Source organism: Camellia sinensis, chromosome 11 (genome assembly GCF_055761805.1).
Source record: "Camellia sinensis isolate YWXY chromosome 11, ASM5576180v1, whole genome shotgun sequence".
NCBI classification, from domain to species: Eukaryota; Viridiplantae; Streptophyta; class Magnoliopsida; order Ericales; family Theaceae; genus Camellia; species Camellia sinensis.
In genome coordinates this window covers 159,790,293-159,809,540 of record NC_138971.1, presented here as the reverse complement: position 1 = coordinate 159,809,540, position 19,248 = coordinate 159,790,293, and the positions used below count along the sequence as shown (strand labels likewise).

The following is a 19,248-nucleotide window of genomic DNA, read 5'->3' as shown; positions in this document are numbered from 1 at the left end:
TCTTCTCAAATCAAATTTTTTAGCCCAGGTTAAAATAGTAAAAAAAATCAAAAAATTAAAAAATTAACCAACTTCCCAAACGGAGGCTCAATTATAGGAGACAGTTGTCGAAAGAAGATGCAACAATGACAATAGAAGAGTGGTGGTCTTGGAAATTGTTTATAAATTTTATTTAAAAAAAAAATGTAAAATAGTAAATGAAATTTCATTTATAATTTTTTTTATGAAAGCATATAAAAACAAGTATTTCCCCATAACAAATGATAATAAATTAATTAAAATTTTGAATTTAACTTATTTTCCTCAAATCAATCAAATATCTCAAATTTCATGTTTAACAAGATTGCAAAACATAAAAGTCAAAAACATAATGCTAATCATTAAGTTAATCAAAAGGGATTTAAAACCAAATCTAACCCTAGTGTGTATTAAATTTTAAAATAACATAAAATTTGTTATAGTTTTATTCATTCAAAATTAACGTAGCTTGCAAAAGTTAGCACAACCGATTTTTTTTTTACACATACAAAATGGGGTTTAAATTTCTCATTGCACTCATTACATGTATTTGAATTCTTGTATTTAGGAAGAAAGTCTTATTCAATGTGTCACAGAGATATGAAAAAACTATTTATTTATTATAGCTCAGTGCAAATTACAAATAGCTTAAAGATACCGATTAAATGGAAAATGTTTCAAATTCTCAGAAACCAACCTCTTTAGAAGAAAACCTAACAATATATCTTTCAAACAAAAACCAGATAATGATTTGATGAAACCAAGCAATATCAGCAAAATCAACGGTAGCGACGGAGGGAGAGGGTGTTGTTCCTCTTCCATGTTGCCCTGCGAGAAGGTCGTGCCTCGTGATTCAAATGTCCCTTTCCACGGAGACCTCTGTATTTCTTTCCAGCAGAAGTGAGCCCTCGGAGTTCCCTATGCTTATGAACAGGGTTGCAGATCCAACTGATTCTTGGGTCATTCCGGATAGCATTATGTGCATGATCAACAAGGATTACCTCAAAGTACTTATAAATTGAATCCTACATTAAAAAAATTAAGGCATAAAGAACCATAGTGAATACAAGATGTCAGCAAAGAAAGAGAGAACGACGAGTGGAGTTTTTGGAGTTAAACAACATACCTCATTGATCCAGTAGGAGTTGAGAACTTTAAGGCCACCCAACTTTCGACCAGCACGTTCCTCTGCAACTGACCTCTTGCTGCGCTGAAACTTCAGTTGAGTAACACCCCGGTTTGTAGGCTTACAGTAAACAATACCCTTGGGAACGGGCCTCTTGCGGCCACCTCTTCTAACACGGACACGGTAGATCACATAACCCTGTTGGGACAACCCTATTAGGAGTTTGAGTAGGTTATAGTGTGCATGATATAGCACAAGCAGATAATTGAAGTATACCCTCAATGTCACAGTAATAGGTTTGACACAACAGGAAAGTGATAAGCAGCCCAAGGGATTATCTGGTAGAACAGCAATATAACAGTAGTAATTCAGTAGTTTCATTTACTTGAAATTGGTCCTTTAATTCTGAAATAACTGTCCAACAAACATGCATTATATTAATAGTTGATTGCAAAGTAAGGGGCTGTTTGGACAATCTGAAAAATGGACCAAGTCAGGTACACTCCCATCAAGTTATTTGTTTTTTTGGAAAATCATCTGCTTGTTAGCTTCATTTTAACAAGGTTTTGGTACTTTGCTTTTACTAATACCAATGACCCTCCCTCTATCTCAACCTCAAAATTTTGCCCAATTGTATTTAAATCACACTAACTAAATGCCTATGGAACTGTACAAAAAATCTTAATAATACTAATATGACAAAAAAAAACTAAACATAGGCTGAGCCACCAAGAAAACATAATGCGTGAAGATCATATGGCAGACAACCTGTGGTAAAAAAAAAACCTCATGTTATGAGAGTGCAATTATTCAAAAACATAAAAACAAGGTGCAACTACATCATAGATGCAGTTATGATGATAGACCACAAGGACACTAATGCATCATTGCAAAATGAAATGTCTACAGAGCTTCTAAACGTTGAAAAACTCAAATGAAAACAACCAAATTTAGCCTTGACCTATGCAGCTATGCCTAGCCAAGAGCCACTATGTCCCTTGAACCCAATATCTTTGCCATCATCTAGCATTTTTCATGCTAATGAATTAAAGTTTTTTTGTACAGATCATATATGACATAGGATTCAATTACGAGTGCCGACGTCTCAAGCAAGACATTAATGAACATCTAATGATCTATCGAGCAGCAATTAAGGCAGAAATGTAACTAATGCTTACATGTAAAAATAAAAAATACCCTTCATATTATCTCTAAAATCACATGCACTACAGAAATTCAAAACACCCCTACACATTTGTGTATAGTTTATCTACTTCGGACTGTGGTGTGGAGGCAATTGGTGCATAATAATTATAGATAATGAAATGTTAAATCTAACTTTGAAAGCAAAAACTGTGATCAACCCAATACTTTAGACCTATGAAGCACGGATACTCCGAAATGACCCTCGTCCACGTGTCGGATACATATCGGATATGGAGACGCGTCCAATACAGCGGGATACGTATCAGATACGGCAAAGAAGTATCCCATATTTTTTTTAAATTTTTTTTTGAATTTCGGATACATTTGGGATACGCAAGGATACTTCAGGATACGTTCGGGATACTATCGGGATATGGCGGGGCGAAAAAATAATTTTAAAAACTTATAATGGGGGTCAAACTGTAAAATAACAAAAGTATTGTAAAATAAAACAAAAAAATCAACCAATCTCCAAGCCCTAGGTTCGAACAGCAGCAGTAAGAGGAGTCGTCATCGTCTCTATCGCAGGGAAGGTTCACGTACAGCAGACAGAAGCAAGGAGGACGAGGAGGAGTTGTCGATCAAGTTCGTCCTCTCTCTCCCTCTCGCTCGATCTCACAGTCTCTCTCCCTATCCCTCTCCCTCTCTCTCTCTCTCTCCCAGTTCATGTTTTGATTTTTCTTTTTCTTTTTTTTCCTTGTGTTTTTTCCTTACCCATGTGAGAGTTATTCACGTGACTTTTTTTTTATTATAGGATGATATTTTGGTTACCCTTTTATTGTCTTTTAATTTAACCAATTTTTACAATTGATCCCTCACTTTTTAAATAATTACAGTAAAGTCTGCACACTTCTTTCTTGTATTTTAATGTACCCCTTCCATCATAACATCATTTAAATTTTAGGTGAAAATTGAAATCTATGACCAAACCAAACCAAACCAAAACAAGTCTTAAGTCCCAATCAAATGGTGTTAGGATGATAGTTCAGACTCTTTTTTTTTTACTCTGTTTTATTTAAAATTTAAATTTTTAAAATTTGTGTTATTAGGTGAATTTTGACTCTTTTTTTTTTTAAATTTAAATTTTTAGAATTTTTCGTAGCTTTATAGGAATCTTTCTTTTTTATCAAATTATCTTTTGCTTTAAGTTTTATTTTTATACATGCTACATTACTAAAAATTGTAAAAATAATATTTTTTACGAACGTATCCCCACCGTATCTATATCCTAGTTTTTAAAATTTTGTCGTATCACCGTATCGTATCGTATTGTACGCAATATCAGTATCAGTATCCGTATCCGTATCCGTATCCGTACTTTCTAGCTTTAAACAAAAACTCATTTGTAACAACATTAGGATGCGACTGTTTTGGAACATTTTTAGAAACTGTAATCAACATTTTATGGTGTTTGGCAAGATAGAAAATGCTTATTTGGGTGAAAACAACAATGTGGATCCCAAATTTACAAACTTTTTTCTGGAAAAAAATTTCAGTAAACAACAGAGAGAAAGAATTTTCCAAAAATTACACACAAATATAAATTCATACAAATAATGTGAACATGAAATCCAAGTAATTTGAGATCATTGGTTTACCTGCTTAGCTTTGTAGCCCAAACAGCAAGCCTTGTCGGGGTGAGTGGGGTGAGTGACACAAACAGTGGAAGGAAGCTGTCGGTACTCCCAGCACCTCACCTTTTGCAAGAACCTCATCATATCTGATTGTTTCTTCCTCTATAGCTCCGATACATACGTATAAGCCCCAAACAATATATATATATATATATAGATCAGAACACGCTTTACAAGCATATTGTGCAGACCTGTTTCCACAATAGAGTAAGATGGAACTTCGTGGACGAACCCTAGTGCACCGATGGGTGAAGGCTTGCAGAAGGAACAAATAGTTAGGCTGCTCGACCGGGGGTTAGTTGGAAACCCCTCCGACGATCGAGTCAGTACCGAAGTTTGGTAGAGACAAGATAGAGAAGACCAGTGTGTTTCTAGAGTTAAGAGATCGCCCCTTTCAAGGAGAGTAAGGTTACCTTTTATAAGGATCGTATGACTTATTCATCAAGCTTCCTCGTTCTCCGTTTGGTCCACAGCCGTAATGGTAGCACATCCCTTAATAGAGGGGAGCAAGTTCCGTTATTTGCGGGCACCACGCGCCTTTTACTTTACATGGTATTGATTGATCTGTTAGCACTCATCTGTCGTGGAGTGGGAGCCTTGAAGCCCAAGTTATGGACTTACCCACTTCGGAGTGGGGAGTGGTGCTAGGGCCAGGCCCATGGTCTTTCCTTCTTCGGAGTGGGGAGTGGTGCTAGGTCCAAGCCCATGGTCTTTCCTTTTTTAGAGTATGGAGTGGTGCTAAGGCCAGGCCCATGGTCTTTCCTCTCTTCGGAGTGGGGAGTGGTGCTCGGGCCAGGACCATGGTCTTTCCCCTCTTCGGAGTGAGGAGTGGTGCTAGGGCCAGGCTCATGGTCTTTCCCCTCTTCGGAGTGGGAAGAGGGGAGTGGGCCAAGATTGATCCCTTAGCTCGGCCCATCATAGAGTAGAGAGAGAGAGCCCACTTCGGAGTGGGACCTTCGTCCAGTCCAATGAGGCTCCATACAAATAAGCTTGAGTACGGAGTGGGGACCTTCGTCCAGTCCAACGAAGCTCCATACAAATAGGCTTGAGTACGGAGTGGGGACCTTCGTCCAGTCCAACGAGGCTCCATACAAATAGGCTTGAGTACGGAATGCGGACCTTCGTCCAGTCCAACGAGGCTTTATACAAATAGGCTTGGTATGGAGTGGGGACCTTCGTCCAGTCCAATGAGGCTCTATACAAATAAGCTTGAGTAATTGTGCCCCCTTCATTTGCCTCCTGGCTAGCACTAAAAATTATTGAGTGGAAGCCATTATTTGTATCTTGGCCCATTTTGCTCAAACTTTACGTCAGCCTTCAAATTTATTTATTTATATATATATATTTTTTATAATACCATATACATATACATACCATATACAAAATACAAATATGTATACATGCATACACAGACAAACTCTACATATATGGAGACACACACACAAATATACGGTATACACAGATTTATTTACAAACAAAATACGTACAGATACGTACATACGGTATACATATACACATCTAGGGAATATTCCGTTACAGAGAAGGAATATTCTGTTTGTTGACGTCAGCAAGAAAAAGAAATGTGTTGATTTGGGGGTTCGAACCTTTGACCTCAAGCTTAGTCTCTTGGTCCTCAACCACTGAGTCAAACCACTGAACCAAGCCACTCTTGTGACCAAAATATTCAAACAAATATATATATAATACATAGCTATACAATATATATATTTGCATGCATACACATACAAATCTCCTGCGCCTCTCTCTTTTTTAATAACCGCGTCTGACACACGGCCTGCTTTTGCGTCACTGGCCGACAAAAGCAGGCCTCGAATGACGCTCACCTCGGCTCTCTCCCGCTTTGTCTTCTTCTCTTCAGTCACTTCTCTTCAGCCTTTTTCTTAATTAGTCTTCTCCGTCTTCTTTATCACTTACCACTCTCCCTCTTCATCACTCACCTCTGTTTCTTCTTCCTCTCCTCGAGAGACAAAAAGAGAGACTGAACGAAGGAGGCTTTACTATTTCTCTGCAACTCAATTCTTTTACACCTATCACCTCTAATCCATGGCCTTCTCATCCCGTCCTTTCACTCTGTTTCCAGACCTGAACGATCCTATAAACTCTTTTGGTTCGAGGTCGAGTGCCCCTACTCCCACTCTTCCCATCACTCCTCTTCATGACCTTCATATGTTGTCGATTGAGCAAATAATGGCCGCTCAATCCGTAGAAGCCAACCACTTTACATTGAGGTCCTGCATGGAGACAGTGGAGGTAGTCACTAACTTGTCTCACCAACTACAGACCAGGACGAGTGATGTACACCAGGTTAACACCCAACTCTCCCTGTTGCAACGTATGTACAAAGATGCGCAAGCGGAGATTTGCGCACTGAAGGCAGAGAACAAAGAGTTGAAACAGAAAGCCACCGTCGTGGCCTAATTTGGAGCACCTTCGTACTTTACTTTTGATGACCAGCAGGGAGCTAACCCTCTCGATGGTCCTGTAAGCACTAAAGTAGGGCCTTTAAGGGTCGATGAAAAAAAGAGGAAGAGCTTGGCGGAAGAGCCGTGTAAGTGAAGTCGGCGCGTGGCCGTCATCGGAAAAACAAGATCCTTTTCCTTTTTTTTTTTTTTTTTTTCAAGTGTTGGAGTTCGGCTAGTTAGACATCATCGTTTTGTAAAGCCGAGCTCCTCTTTTTGTAATGGATGCTTTATAGTAATGCCATGCTTTGTTGCATTTTTGTATGTCTTGAACTTCAATTTCTAATTTTTGCTTGCATGTGTTATGCTTGCCCCCGGCCTGTTCAGTCTGATTAGGCTCCGTGCCATAGAAAAATTAGAAGAAATAACTGTTGATGCCCCCAATCTGAGCAGAGACGCCGTAGGGAAGGAGGCCATTTGTTCGGTAAAACTAGGCTTTGTGCCTCAGAAAAATTTGAGGAAAGAATTTTTCATGCCCCTAACCGAGTAGAGGCTTCGAGACTATATAGGGCGTCTAATCGAGCAGACCAGGCTTTGTGCCTAAGAAATGTTTAGTTGGATTCGGCCGAGTATTTTGTTGCTCGACTTTTACTTGATTCGGTCAAGCTTAACTCATCGTAGAGTGTAACTTGGCTCTTCGTTGAGCGCGAGTTGTTACCATGGACCATGCTTTCAAGTAATGATATTTGGCACAAATTCCATCAAGCTATACCACTTGGCGCCTTACTCCAACCGAAGGGCCGAGTTTGCAGGCTAGGGTGTAGGTTAAGACCTATAACCCATTCTTGCTCAATTGCCGAGCGAAAATATGTACAACACATATGAAAAAGAACACAATTCATAGGGAAAAGGTGATTTCATTAATACTTAGAGAATTACGATTACATTCAAAAGCGGTTAGGTCATTACATAACTGATAGTGTTTCTTCAAGTTGGCAACATTCCAAGGATGAGAAATGGGCTTGCCAGCTAGGTTAGTCAAGTAGTAAGCTCCGTTGCCTAAGGCAGAGGTAACTCTGTAAGGCCCTTCCCAATTAGGGCCGAGCCTTCCTTCACCAGGGACCTTCTTATAATCCATGACCTTCCTTAGCACCAGATCTCCAGGTAGAAATTGGTGAATTAGCACATTTTCATTGAAACTTTTAGTCAGTTGTTGCTGGTTTGCTGCCAGATGAGTGAGCGCGGCCTCTCTGCGCTCCTCTATCAGGTCAAGAGCTTGGGCGATAGCCTCATCATTGTTTGTTGGTTCAAAGATTTCAGACTGAATAGTGGGAAAGCGACCTCCAAGGAGATGATGACCTCCATCCCATAAATGAGAGAGTAAGGCGTCTCCCTTATCGATCGCCGTGGTGTTGTTCTGTACACCCACAGAACGTTTAGCAGTTCTTCCACCCATTTGCCTTTGGCCTTCTCCAACCGCTTCTTCATCCCATTGATGACCGTCTTGTTAAACGCTTCAGCTTGACCATTGCCTTGAGGGTAGACTGGAGTAGAATTCCGGAACTCAATGTTTAAGTCAGAGCAGAACTTCATGAAAACTTTCTCATCAAACTGGGTGTCGTTGTCAGATAGTAGGGCCCTTGGGATACGAACCGAGTAATGACGCTCCTCTAAACGAACCTTTTCATGCCAGCTTCCTTTATGCTTGCCAAGGCTTCAATCTCCACCCACTTAGTAAAATAATCAGTAGCAGCAACGAAGAACCTTTTGTTAGCAGTACCCCTTGCTAGAGGTCCAACGATGTCTAGACCCCATTGTGCAAATGGCCATGGACTGGTGAGGGGAGTTAGGTTCTTGGCTGGTTGATGAATGAGTCGGGCAAACCTTTGGCACTGTCGCATTTTTGGACATATTGTTGGGCGTTTTTTTGCATACGCGGCCACCAGTACCCATGAGTGAGGGATCAGTGTGCCAAGGACCGACCTTCAGTGTGACTGCCACAGATCCCCTCGTGGATTTCATAAAGAAAGTTCTCTACAAGATTGGGGTGAACACAAATAAGATACAGACTGAGGTAAGACTTTTTGTAGAGCTAGCACGAATGTGAGACCCAAAATTGCACAGCTCGGTGCCTTGTTTTATGTGCTTCTTTCTTGTCATTTAGAAGGGCACCATTTTTTAAGAAGGCAAGGAGAGGGTCCATCCAGCTCGGACCAAGGTCAGTACAAAGGACCGAGCTGGGTGGATCGATAGTCGGTTGATGAACAAATTCGACCCATATCTTGCAACCATTTCTGGAGTCCACCGAAGAGCCAAGACAGGCTAAGGCATTGGCGTGGCTATTTCCATCACGACCAGTTTTCACAACCCTGGTAGCTTGAAATTTGCGGATCAGGTGCTTGGCTTATTCTGCATAGGATGTTATCCGGTTATCGCGAGTTTCGTATACTCCAGTCAATTGGTTCACCACAAGTTGGGAGTCGCTATAAACGAGCAACTTCTTTACATTAAAGTGTTCAGCGCTGCGTAGACCAGCTAGTAGAGCCTCGTACTCTGCTTCATTGTTGGAAGCCTTCCATCCCAGTCTGACGGCTTGCTCTTAAATAAACCCCTCTGGTGAAATAAGGACTATTCTCGCTCCAGAACCCTTTTGGTTGGCGGATCCATCAACGAACAGCTGTCAAACGTCTCCAATGAAAAGTTTTCATGCCTCAGCGGGGGTTTGATGAGTGTTGTAGATTTCAGTTGCTAAGGCCGAGCTCCCTTCGGAGGGGCCAGTCGGTCCTGGAGTGAACTCAACTACGAAGTCTGCTAACACTTGAGCTCTGATAGTAATTCGTGGCTGGAATTTAATGTCAAACTCCCCCAATTCTACTGCCCACTTTTTTGTTCGGCCCGAGAAATCAGCTCGACTGAACACAGACTTTAGAGGGTACTCTGTGAGGACATTGATAGTGTGTCATTGGAAGTAGTGAGCAAGCTTCCTAGAAACTATCAGTAGGGCGTATGCCAACTTCTCTAGAGGTAGGTACCTGGTTTTGACATCCAAGAGGGTTTTGCTAACGTAGTATACTGGCTTATGTTTTTTCCCTTCCTCTCTAATCAAGATAGCACTCACAGCGTGATCGGAGACAGCCAAGTAAAGAAAGAGCTTTTCGTTGGGGACTGGAGTAGACAAAAGATGAAGGGAAGAAAGATACTTTTTCAACTCTGCAAGTGCTTCGGAGCACTGGTCATCCCATTCGAAGTCTGCCTTCTTCCTTAGGAGTTGGAAGAAAGGTCTCATTCGATCGGAAGACCGACTAATGAAACAATTCAATGTTGCAGCCATACCAGCGAGCTTTTGGAGTTCCCTAGCCTTTGTAGGTGCCTCGATGTCTTGGAGGGCTTTGATCTGGTCGGGATTGACTTCGATACCTTGCCTGGTCACCATATATCCCAAGAACTTCCCTGAACCGACCCCTGTAGACCGCCCAGAACTCCGCTCCGCACGTGAGGGTGCGAATTATTGTTCTAGCTACTATAGTTCGAACTCATGTCACGGTTCTGAATCTAATCTTACAAAGTGCAATGTAAGACTGATAAATCACCAAAGAGTCCAAATCTGGCAAATCGTTTTGGAAAATCGATTTTAATCAAAAAGCGCCAAACATGGACTGCTTTGCCATATTTCAAAGTCGCCACCTAAATATTTTGTTTTTGGGAAATTTAGGAAACCCCGACTCGTGCCTAAGGCCACGTGTCCGTCATCACAAAAATTGCCTCAGCTCGGGAACTTAGGTACGAGAGGGGAATGTTATGAAATGAGCACCCCCGCTCGCCCGATCAAAGGATCGGCCTTTAGTAACATGATATGTTGTTTTTGAAAATACATGCGTTCTTATTTCGGTTATTAATCTATCATTACTACATGATGCGCACAGCATACAAGTATAGACTAGATCGCCTAAATTGGAACAAAACATCTCATGTTTGTGTTTCGAAAATGGTTTGAAGTTACTACCCTCAAGTATGCTAAAACGCGGATTTTGCCACCCTCAAGTGGGCTTAGAAAACATGGTGATTTGCCACTTCAAGTGGGCTTAAAACTCGCTTTTTGATGAATTGTTTCAATTCAAGCAATCCAATCTTCATCCACCGGCATTCATGCAGTTATATCAGTTAAGCAAATAGCCTCATGGCAAGCATGTTATACATGACAATATACATATCTCATGCAGTATGCTAAAGCGTAAAAGCTTACCTAGTACTCCGAGCCAAAACAAAAGCTAGTTAGTAATCAATGCATGATCCCTATATTAACAATGCCTAATGCAACACATGCAAAATGCAGCTAAGATAGGCTCGGCTATTCTAAGATGTCATGTGAATGCAACTTGATAACATGTATTCAAATTGGTATTGAAGTACAATGTAGTTTGAATAATGCGTCGAGTCCAGTGCATGCAAGACAAATGAATGAATGCAAACATGCGAAGCATAAGTATGCTAATTGAAATATGTCCTAAAACTAACCATCGAAAGCGGTTAAGTAAAAGGGAGAAAGAAATGGAAGTTGGAAGACATGCATCACACACACGCACACTTATTACAAAATTCGCCCTCTTGACGGAGGGTCCGAATAATAAGCTAACTAGTTAATCTAAGCTAATTAAACTAATTATTACAAGTCACAACTAATTAACTAATCCCAGTTAACTAATTAGTTATTACAACACAAATTGAATAGTTAAGCGCATTAACTAATTAAGTACAAAACCAAAGCATTATCTAGCTAAGCAAAGAAGCTAAGTAAAACAGTAAAAGAGGAGCCTCGGGGCGAGAAGTGTATGCATGTTCGATCGCCTCGCTCGGAAATCCATCGTTATGCCCCAACTTGCCTCTGTTTGCATTTGATCTTAGAACACTGCACAAAGCTCCAGATAGCTTCTACTCCAAAATGGGGACCCCCAGGAGGGTTGCCGACCAGTTGATGGTGGTGTAGACCACCTGTACACCACCTAAGTATGTTGCAGACCAGAAAAAGTGGTCGGCCAGCTACTTTTTCTGGTCTGCCGAGCAGAAATTCTGCCCAAGCTCCATTTTGTTGCAACAGAGGACAAGAAGGGGCACGACAGTGTATTTGCAAGGTATGTGTGCACAACCACCCTCCCTATTATTTCTTAAGCTCAAGGGAGTGCGGTTCTCGACTCTTGAGCCACTAACCGAGCACCGCAATGCATGATGGCTGAGAAGCCAAGATTACATAATTCAATGTCAATGAATGCACAAATAACATATAAGGGCCTTAACCTCTATCATGCATGATCAAGAGGGTTGGCGACCGAGAAATGAGGCACGCTTCATCACTTCAAGTATGAAACATCCCTCATTTCCCGTGTTTGGATTAACACCCAATCCAAACACATGCAATGCCACTCAAGCATGCAAACATAATGCAATGCAACAAGCATGCAAGCAACATGCTGAATGGACTTAAACCGAATATGGACAGACCTCAATCATGTCCAAAACAATGGCCAAAAGGCTATGAAATGATGGCATGAAAGGCAAGATGGTGATGTTCATGCAATGGCTTATCAACTAAACATAAGGGCATAACTCTCAAACATGATTAAGAAGTGATAAACATGGAAGTGTGACAACACTATATGCTTTGAAATCATGTATGAAATGATGCCAAATCATTCAAACAACACAAGCATAGCATGCAAGAGGGCCTAAGGCACAAGGCTACCGAATGGGACTACACAAGAGGCATGCAATTCATGGCATAAATGAATAAACCAGCCATAGACAGAGCTCAAATAGGTCAAAACAAAAACCAAAACATGCTGAAATGGGAGCTCAAAGGTCTAGGCATGCATGCATACAAGCTAGGCCACAAACGAGGCAACAATGCACGACCCTTAAAAGCACTTAAAGGGTGAAAGAAGTGAGAACATGGCAATGCTATATGCTTTGAAATAACATGTGAAATGATGCCAAATCATGTACATGTCAGGAATGAAGCATGCTATGGTGCTCAAAACTCAAGGGTAGCAAGGCCAATTGCACTACAGCTATGCAATACATGAACCATATGGCCAAGACAACCCAAAACAGTCCTAGAAAATGTCAAAATGATGCTAAAACATGCACGGAGTAAAGCCAAAACAAGCTAGCATGAAGGGCATGAAGCATGGAATATGCAAGGCCAATATGGAGGATTACACTACACCTATCAAAACCAAGCATGAGATGACCTCACCAACAAAAATCAGAGTTGTATCATGGAAAAACAAGACCAAGAACACACTGATATGGCAGCCCGAAAGCTTAGGCAAGATGCCATACACAATGGCTCATTTTTAAAGCATAAAGAACCAACCCTCCAAAGCATTGAATGAGTGAAAGATGTGAGGGCATGACCACACTATATGCACTGAAATCACATATCAAATGATGCTAAATCATGCAAATAGCCCAAGCAATGCATGCTAGTGGCTTGGAAACTCAAAGCTAGTGAGCTAGAATGCACTATAGCTATACAAAGCAAGACATGCATGACCAAAATAACATCAAACAGAGCTTAAGCATGGTAAAACATGAGGAAAAACTTTCTGGAGTAGAGCCAAAATCATGCTAGAATGATGGTCCAAAGTATGATGCATGTTAGGCTAGTTAGTGGAATTGCACTACAAGTGTAAGGAGCATGCAAGAGTGGCCTAAACTAAGCCAAAATAGAGGTATGCCATATTGAAATAGGGTCAAAAATAGGCTGAGATGGAGCCAACATATGCTAGATAAACATGCTCAAACATGAGGCCAACAAAGCAAGCAGCCAAGATATAAGGAGAGGAGATGACCCCCTCCCATTTGGGACCTCAAAACACACTTTCCACCACTGAAATTCCTCTGAGTTTCAGTGGTGAGAAGGCCAAAAAGTGCTGGTCCTAATAGCTTAAAATGATAGCTCAAAACAAGGCCAAACAAAGCACAAAAGGGGGTAGACCACCCCCAACACCAAAGGAGTCTCAAACAAACATGTTAAGCACTTAAAATCAGAACTTTTTGTATTTTAAAGTTAGGCCTAAAACAGCATGCAAAGGGGGCCAAAGACTTATCAAAAACAAAGCTTTAAGGGGTTAGAAACTCACTCTTGTAGAACAACTTCAAAGAAGCAACTCCAGCGACTTTTTTGGATCAAAAGCAGTCCAAAAACTCCAAAACCAGCTTCAAGGTGCCTTAGCTCCAAGAGTATGGTGTTTCACTATGTATTTGTGTGTAAAAGTGTGAAGAAATGTCACTTTAAGGCACCAAAACAAAAGAAAGGAGCAATATAGAGATAGATGATATATGTATAGCTCCAAGGTAAAATTCTCAACTTAAGGCAAGAGGGAGGAGGCTCCCTTTCATAGAAAAACATGCAACAAGCTTGTTGAACAAGCTTTAGGCTCCAAGTAATCCCTCCATATATGGAGGATGCCTTCTATGCCCAATAGTTGGCACAACTGGCAAGAAAATATCTGTAGGAAACTGCAAGAAAGCTGCCGACCAATTGAAGTGGTCGGCCAGCTCCTTGCACTGGTCGGCCGACCGGTACAAGTAATCTGCAAGGAGACCAAGTGGTCGGCACGGGGGTGAAGGTGGTCTGCACCAAGAAAGCAAGGTGGTGGCATGGCTGCCGACCGCTTTTGGTGGTCCAAAGATCACCAAGAGCAGTTGGCCGACCAGAAAACTAGTTGGTAGGCAGGAAAAGTGGTTTTCAGGAAGAGAAACTGGTCTACAACCCCTATTCCAACCTCCAAGCAAGGAAAACAAGGTTTGTGCCAAAAACAAACCAAAAAGGATGCAAGACAAGAGTTCTCGGGTCAAAACGCGTAGCCAGATGCCTTGAAAACTAGTCTACGGGCACCAAAAGTAGTCTACGGGAGGAAAAAGTGGTCTACGGCCACAAAAGGTGGTCTACAAGACCTCTGTGTCCCTCTAGGTAGAGGTAACAAGTTATGGTTCAAAAATCAAGCCAAGAGGAGAACGTCAACCGGTCTCGAGACAAGGTGCGCAACCGAAGGCTCCGGAAACCGGAAACTAGTCTACAAGAGGGAAAATTGGTCTATGACCACAAAAAGTGGTTTACAGACCTCTCTCTCCCTCCAAGAAAGGTCAACAAGGCATGGTCCGCAAACCAAGTCAAAACACAAAGAGTTTAGAGGCCCGGAGGCAAGGCACTCAGCCGAAAACTCCGGAAACTCGAAACGAGCACAAATAAGAACAATCATCGAGCGCTCAAACGATGATGTCTGAGTCTTAAGGTCGGTCAAAAATAGGGTGTCTACTGTTACCCCTCTTTGACAGAACTCGAAAGTCAAGAAGTGACGGGAATGAATGTCAAAGCCCAGAGACGACCCATTTTTGACAAGGCTGAAGACTTAGACAAACAGGGAAGATAACAAAAAGATGCGCCAGCAGGCAGGGGCAAAATGCAAATGACATGCACAATGCCGAACATAACTTATGATCATGCAAAGAGAGCTGTGATGAAGCAATTATGCAAAATAAATGTAACATTTTAAGCGAATGCTGTGCAAGCAAGTAAACACGAGCCAAACTACATCTCATGTAGAAATGATGTAAGAAAATTATACAATTCTCACTGCGTCTCACGCGGCAGAAGGCTAAAAGTGACTACCGAGAACACCCGGAGTCTCAAACGAAACACCTCCCAGCGTATTAAATGCAAAAGGAGAAAGGCATCCAAACGCGTGTCAAACACGAGAGGAGAAAGATACGTCCAAACGCATGCCAAACGCGAGAGGAGAAGGGTTGCGCAAGAAAGTGCGATGCACTAGACAGTGCGAGTATGTCCAAACGCGCCACACGCGAGTAGAGAAGGGTACGTCCAAACGCATGTCAAACGCGAGTGGAGAAGGGTAGCAGTCAAACTGAATCGGAACTTCTCTGAATGAACCGTACATACAATATCGTCTGGTTTCACCAACTTCAAATGAATCGTATATACAATATCGTGCCTGCACAAAAGAGAGATTTTGACAAGTACAATTTAACAAGAACACATGATCAATGCTATATCAAGATACAATTTCAATACAAGATAAACGCGTGCACATATGATACCGATGGAAACATGCATAGCAATGCAAGTGAAAAGTGCGTAACAATGCAAGTGAAAAGTGCATAACAATGCAATGCACTAACAAGTGTAGGTAAGATGCGCAAAAATAGCGCGAGCAATGCAATGCACTAACAAGTGCAGGAAAGGTGCGCAAAAATAGCGCGAGCAATGCAATGCACTAACAAGTGCAGGAAACGTGCGCGAAATAGCGCGAGCGATGCACTAACAGGTGCAAGAAAGGTGCGCAAAATAGCACGAGCGATGCATTAACAGGTGCAAGAAAGGTGTGCAAAATAGCGTGAGCAATACACTAACAGGTGCAAGAAAGGTGCGCAAAATAGCGCGAGCAATGCACTAACAGGTGCAAGAAAGGTGCGCAAAATAGCACGAGCAATTTGAAATGCACTAGACAGTGTTATGCGCTAAACAATGCGAGCGATTTGAAATGCACTAAATAGTGCGATGCGCTAAACAGCGTGAGTGATAAAAGCAGGATTTTAAAGCCTTCTAGACCAGAGAATGCACAAGACAATGTAAGTGAGACACAAAGTGTAAGTGCACAAGACAGTGCGAGTGAGATACAAAGTGTAAGTGCACAAGACAGTGCAATAAAATGCATGTTCTATCCAAGTGAGGTACATTTTCTATGCGAAAGATACGAGCATTTTCTATGCAAGTATGAAAGGGTGCATTTTCTATGCAAATGATACGAGCATTTTCTATGCAAGTATGGGGGCATTTTCCATGCATGAAACAAGAGCATATTCTATGCAATATTGAAAGCATATTCTATGCATAAGGCAAGCATATTCTATGCAACATTGAAAGCATATTCTATGTATGATTGATAAGCAATGCGCGGCATGCATGCAACAGGAGTGTATATGAAAATGCACATTCTATTCAAGAGAGAGGCATCAAATATGTACTTTGGTGCCTCCGATTTACCTCTCAAAGGACTTTGCAACATGCTCAGCTCAAAAAGGATACATTCTGTTCATACTGGCGAGAGGTAACATCTGCATGTGAAACCCTCAGGTGCTGCTTAGACTGCCATTCTGACTTGAAGCAGGCTTGATCTTGAGCTTGAGGTAGAGACGCACTCACACTTCGGAGCATAGACAAGGCCTGAGGAGGTGCATATGGAATGCAATCTCAGAATTTGCTGAAGTTGAAACACACTAAGATGCTCCAAATTTTCGCTCTTTTCTTTTGCTTTGCAGTTCGGAACCTATATAGCTTCAGATAGGTCCTTGTTCTACTGTTCTCACATAACCTGGGTTGAACCCTGCAGTTTATGAAAGAAAGAAACCTATTTTGCACAAATGTGGAGAATGACACGGCACTCTAAGCACAAAACGATTTGTTTTTGAAATTAAGAGTGAGAATAAGTTTTCAACTGGGTATTGAACCTACGACTGAACACAACGCACCACGACTCAACAAAGGAAAACAAAGGTAAACAACCTAAACACATCTATTGACACTTGAAATGACTCAAAACAAGAATCGAGACAAACAAAAACACAAACACACAACACTCAGATGTGTTCCAATGGTAAGAGACCTCCTGGTCCGCGAGGAGCCAGTTTCTTTAGGTATTGTTTCTCACCCTTTTCTCATTTGTGATTTTCACATCACTCGGACACTCAATCTCTTTTTCTATGAAAAGCCCTTTCCTCACTTTTCTCTCAGCGCACATCTCTCTATTCTTCAATCTCTCTTATTTTTTATCCCCTCCTGGGTGGTTGATGCATAAACAGAAAGTTGCGGGCTCTTACCCCTAGTATTTCGCTAGATTCTTCTTCTTCTGCTCACAACAGTAAACTTTCCCACATAGGGGTTGCACTACAACTGGGTGTGTAGCAAATCAGCAACTAATATCGGTTGATGACGCGTTTGGCCAGTTCAGATGTGATCAGACCTTTTCGGATAAGGGAGTGAAATATCCTGCCCCCTTTCCAGTTCGTGCTTCGCACTTGACTTGATATCTCGCTGCTCGGAGGATGAGAGAGCTTTCGGCCCTTTGCTGTTAGCTTCAGTTGTGCCCTTTTCTGGCAGGTAGAGTGCCCTTTCTAGCAAGTATGTTGACAATGGGGAAAAGACAGAACACTTGACTCAACTGTGCCCCTAGTTCATCATTTTGACCATTTTTGTTTTTACTTTCTACTAAAACAATTTTGACCAATATGAGAGTTAGATTAACATATTTGTTCAAATTTTTGATTTAAAATCATGCAAGTCAGGTTGTGAGCACTGAAATTTTTTCTTTTTCGGGTCTAAGAAATGATCCAGTTTTGGAAAAATTGAGCAATTTTTGAGAAAATTAGTCAACTTCAATAAAAATTCTCAAAACTTGTTTTTATAAATGGCCACTGCTCAACCAACACAAAATTTACTCTTGAGATGCACAACCTCAGATCCAAAATAATAAAAAATTGCCCCTTGCCTAAATGGCACTGCATGGCAACGAAAAGTTGCCCCTTGTCTGAATGGCACCACAACGCACCGTAATCAGTCCTCAAAGTGACGATCACAACCGAACTCTCGTATACCGAGAAGACAAAGATGATCAGAACCATTACATAGGCACAGTCGATTCGGAAGTGCTTATGGCTGGACTTCAGAATGAAGTTGCCTACGTATCCCAAACATGGGAATCAAGCCTGACGTAGTTCCGGGTTAAGATACACTCGGGTATTTAACCTCTCCTTTTACGCTCTAACTTTTGCCAAGGCCGCCCTTCCGGGTTTTCAACCTTACGAGCTCTGTTTTTCTTTTCTTTTCTTTTCATTTCATTTCATTTTTTTTTCTTTCCTTTTCATTTCATTTCATTTCTTTTCATTTTATCTTTTCTTCTTTTTTTTTCATTTTTTCCTTGCTCTAACTTTTGCTTGGGTCGCCCTTCTGGGTTTTCGGCCCAGCGAGCCTCTCAAGGGTAAAAGTGTAGCTTGGTCCATGTTGAATGGTCGTAGGATCTCGAAGCCATCTGAATCTAGGAGAATGGCTGCTGTTTGTTGGTGATGTAGAAGTCCATCCAATGGGGGGCTGAATTTGCCCCTAGTGTTGCGGATAGGAACTCGATTGTCCTTCGGCAATGCTTTCTTCTTTCCTCCCTTCTGGGATTTGGCTTTCTTGCCAATCTTCATTGGTTGGCGAAATGACCCATATTTGACTCTTCGAGCACATCTGACATTTTTTGCCCCTATTTCAGGGGATGCTTCAAATCTGGCCATACAAGCCCCACATTGTGGTTGACCGTTGAACATTCTGAATTCAAATTCAAGGTTTGAAAGCAAAAGGGATCGAGTCTCGAGGCTGAGAGCGATCCTATGTTGCACAATCTCAGGAACGATTCCACACAGGTCTTCACAGGACGGCGCAAAACATTTTTTTGAAATCTTTTAAGAGAGCGACTAGTCGCTCGTGCTGAAGACAATGTAGAACCAATCTAGATTAAGCTAGGATCCTTCTCAGTACTCACATTAACAAACATGATTTCATTCATTAAGGGCCTAGCACGCCTCTCTTTCTCTCAGTTGATCAAATTTTACAAATCCCGAAGAATTCCTTCCTCTTTGTTTTCATCACAGTGTTTGAAAAGTTTTGAAAAACTTAGGTCAAAGCAATGATTTCAAGGCACATAAAAGTAAGTGAAAAGCACTGCCGCTTCATTCAAAACTTCTGGCACAACTAGCTTAAGACAGAAACAGACTCAAAAGAGTGTAA

General features: G+C 41.5%; 1 protein-coding gene across 2 annotated transcripts; it reads right to left on the bottom strand.

Annotated features, from left to right (window-relative positions):
• Positions 1-565: 565 nt before the first annotated feature.
• LOC114270402 (large ribosomal subunit protein eL15z-like) lies at positions 566-3,064 on the bottom strand. 2 transcript variants are annotated; one of them, XM_082896599.1, is made up of 3 exons: positions 1,421-3,064; positions 1,145-1,342; positions 566-1,043 (listed from the first exon to the last, which is right to left on the bottom strand). In XM_082896599.1, exons 1-3 carry the CDS (start codon positions 1,523-1,525, stop codon positions 798-800), a joined length of 549 nt encoding a protein of 182 aa, XP_082752725.1. In that variant the 5' UTR covers positions 1,526-3,064; the 3' UTR covers positions 566-797. The 2 variants fall into 2 exon arrangements, with proteins under 2 accessions (XP_082752725.1, XP_082752724.1); XM_082896598.1 differs by having other exon boundaries at positions 1,145-3,063.
• Positions 3,065-19,248: the final 16,184 nt, after the last annotated feature.

Coding starts and splice junctions, on each gene's coding strand:
- LOC114270402 (XM_082896598.1), bottom strand. CDS start 1,525: ATGAAACTACTGAATTACTACTGTTATATTGCTGTTCTACCAGATAAT. Junction 1,044..1,144: donor ACTCCTACTGGATCAATGAG/GTATGTTGTTTA, acceptor TTTTTAATGTAG/GATTCAATTTATAAGTACTT.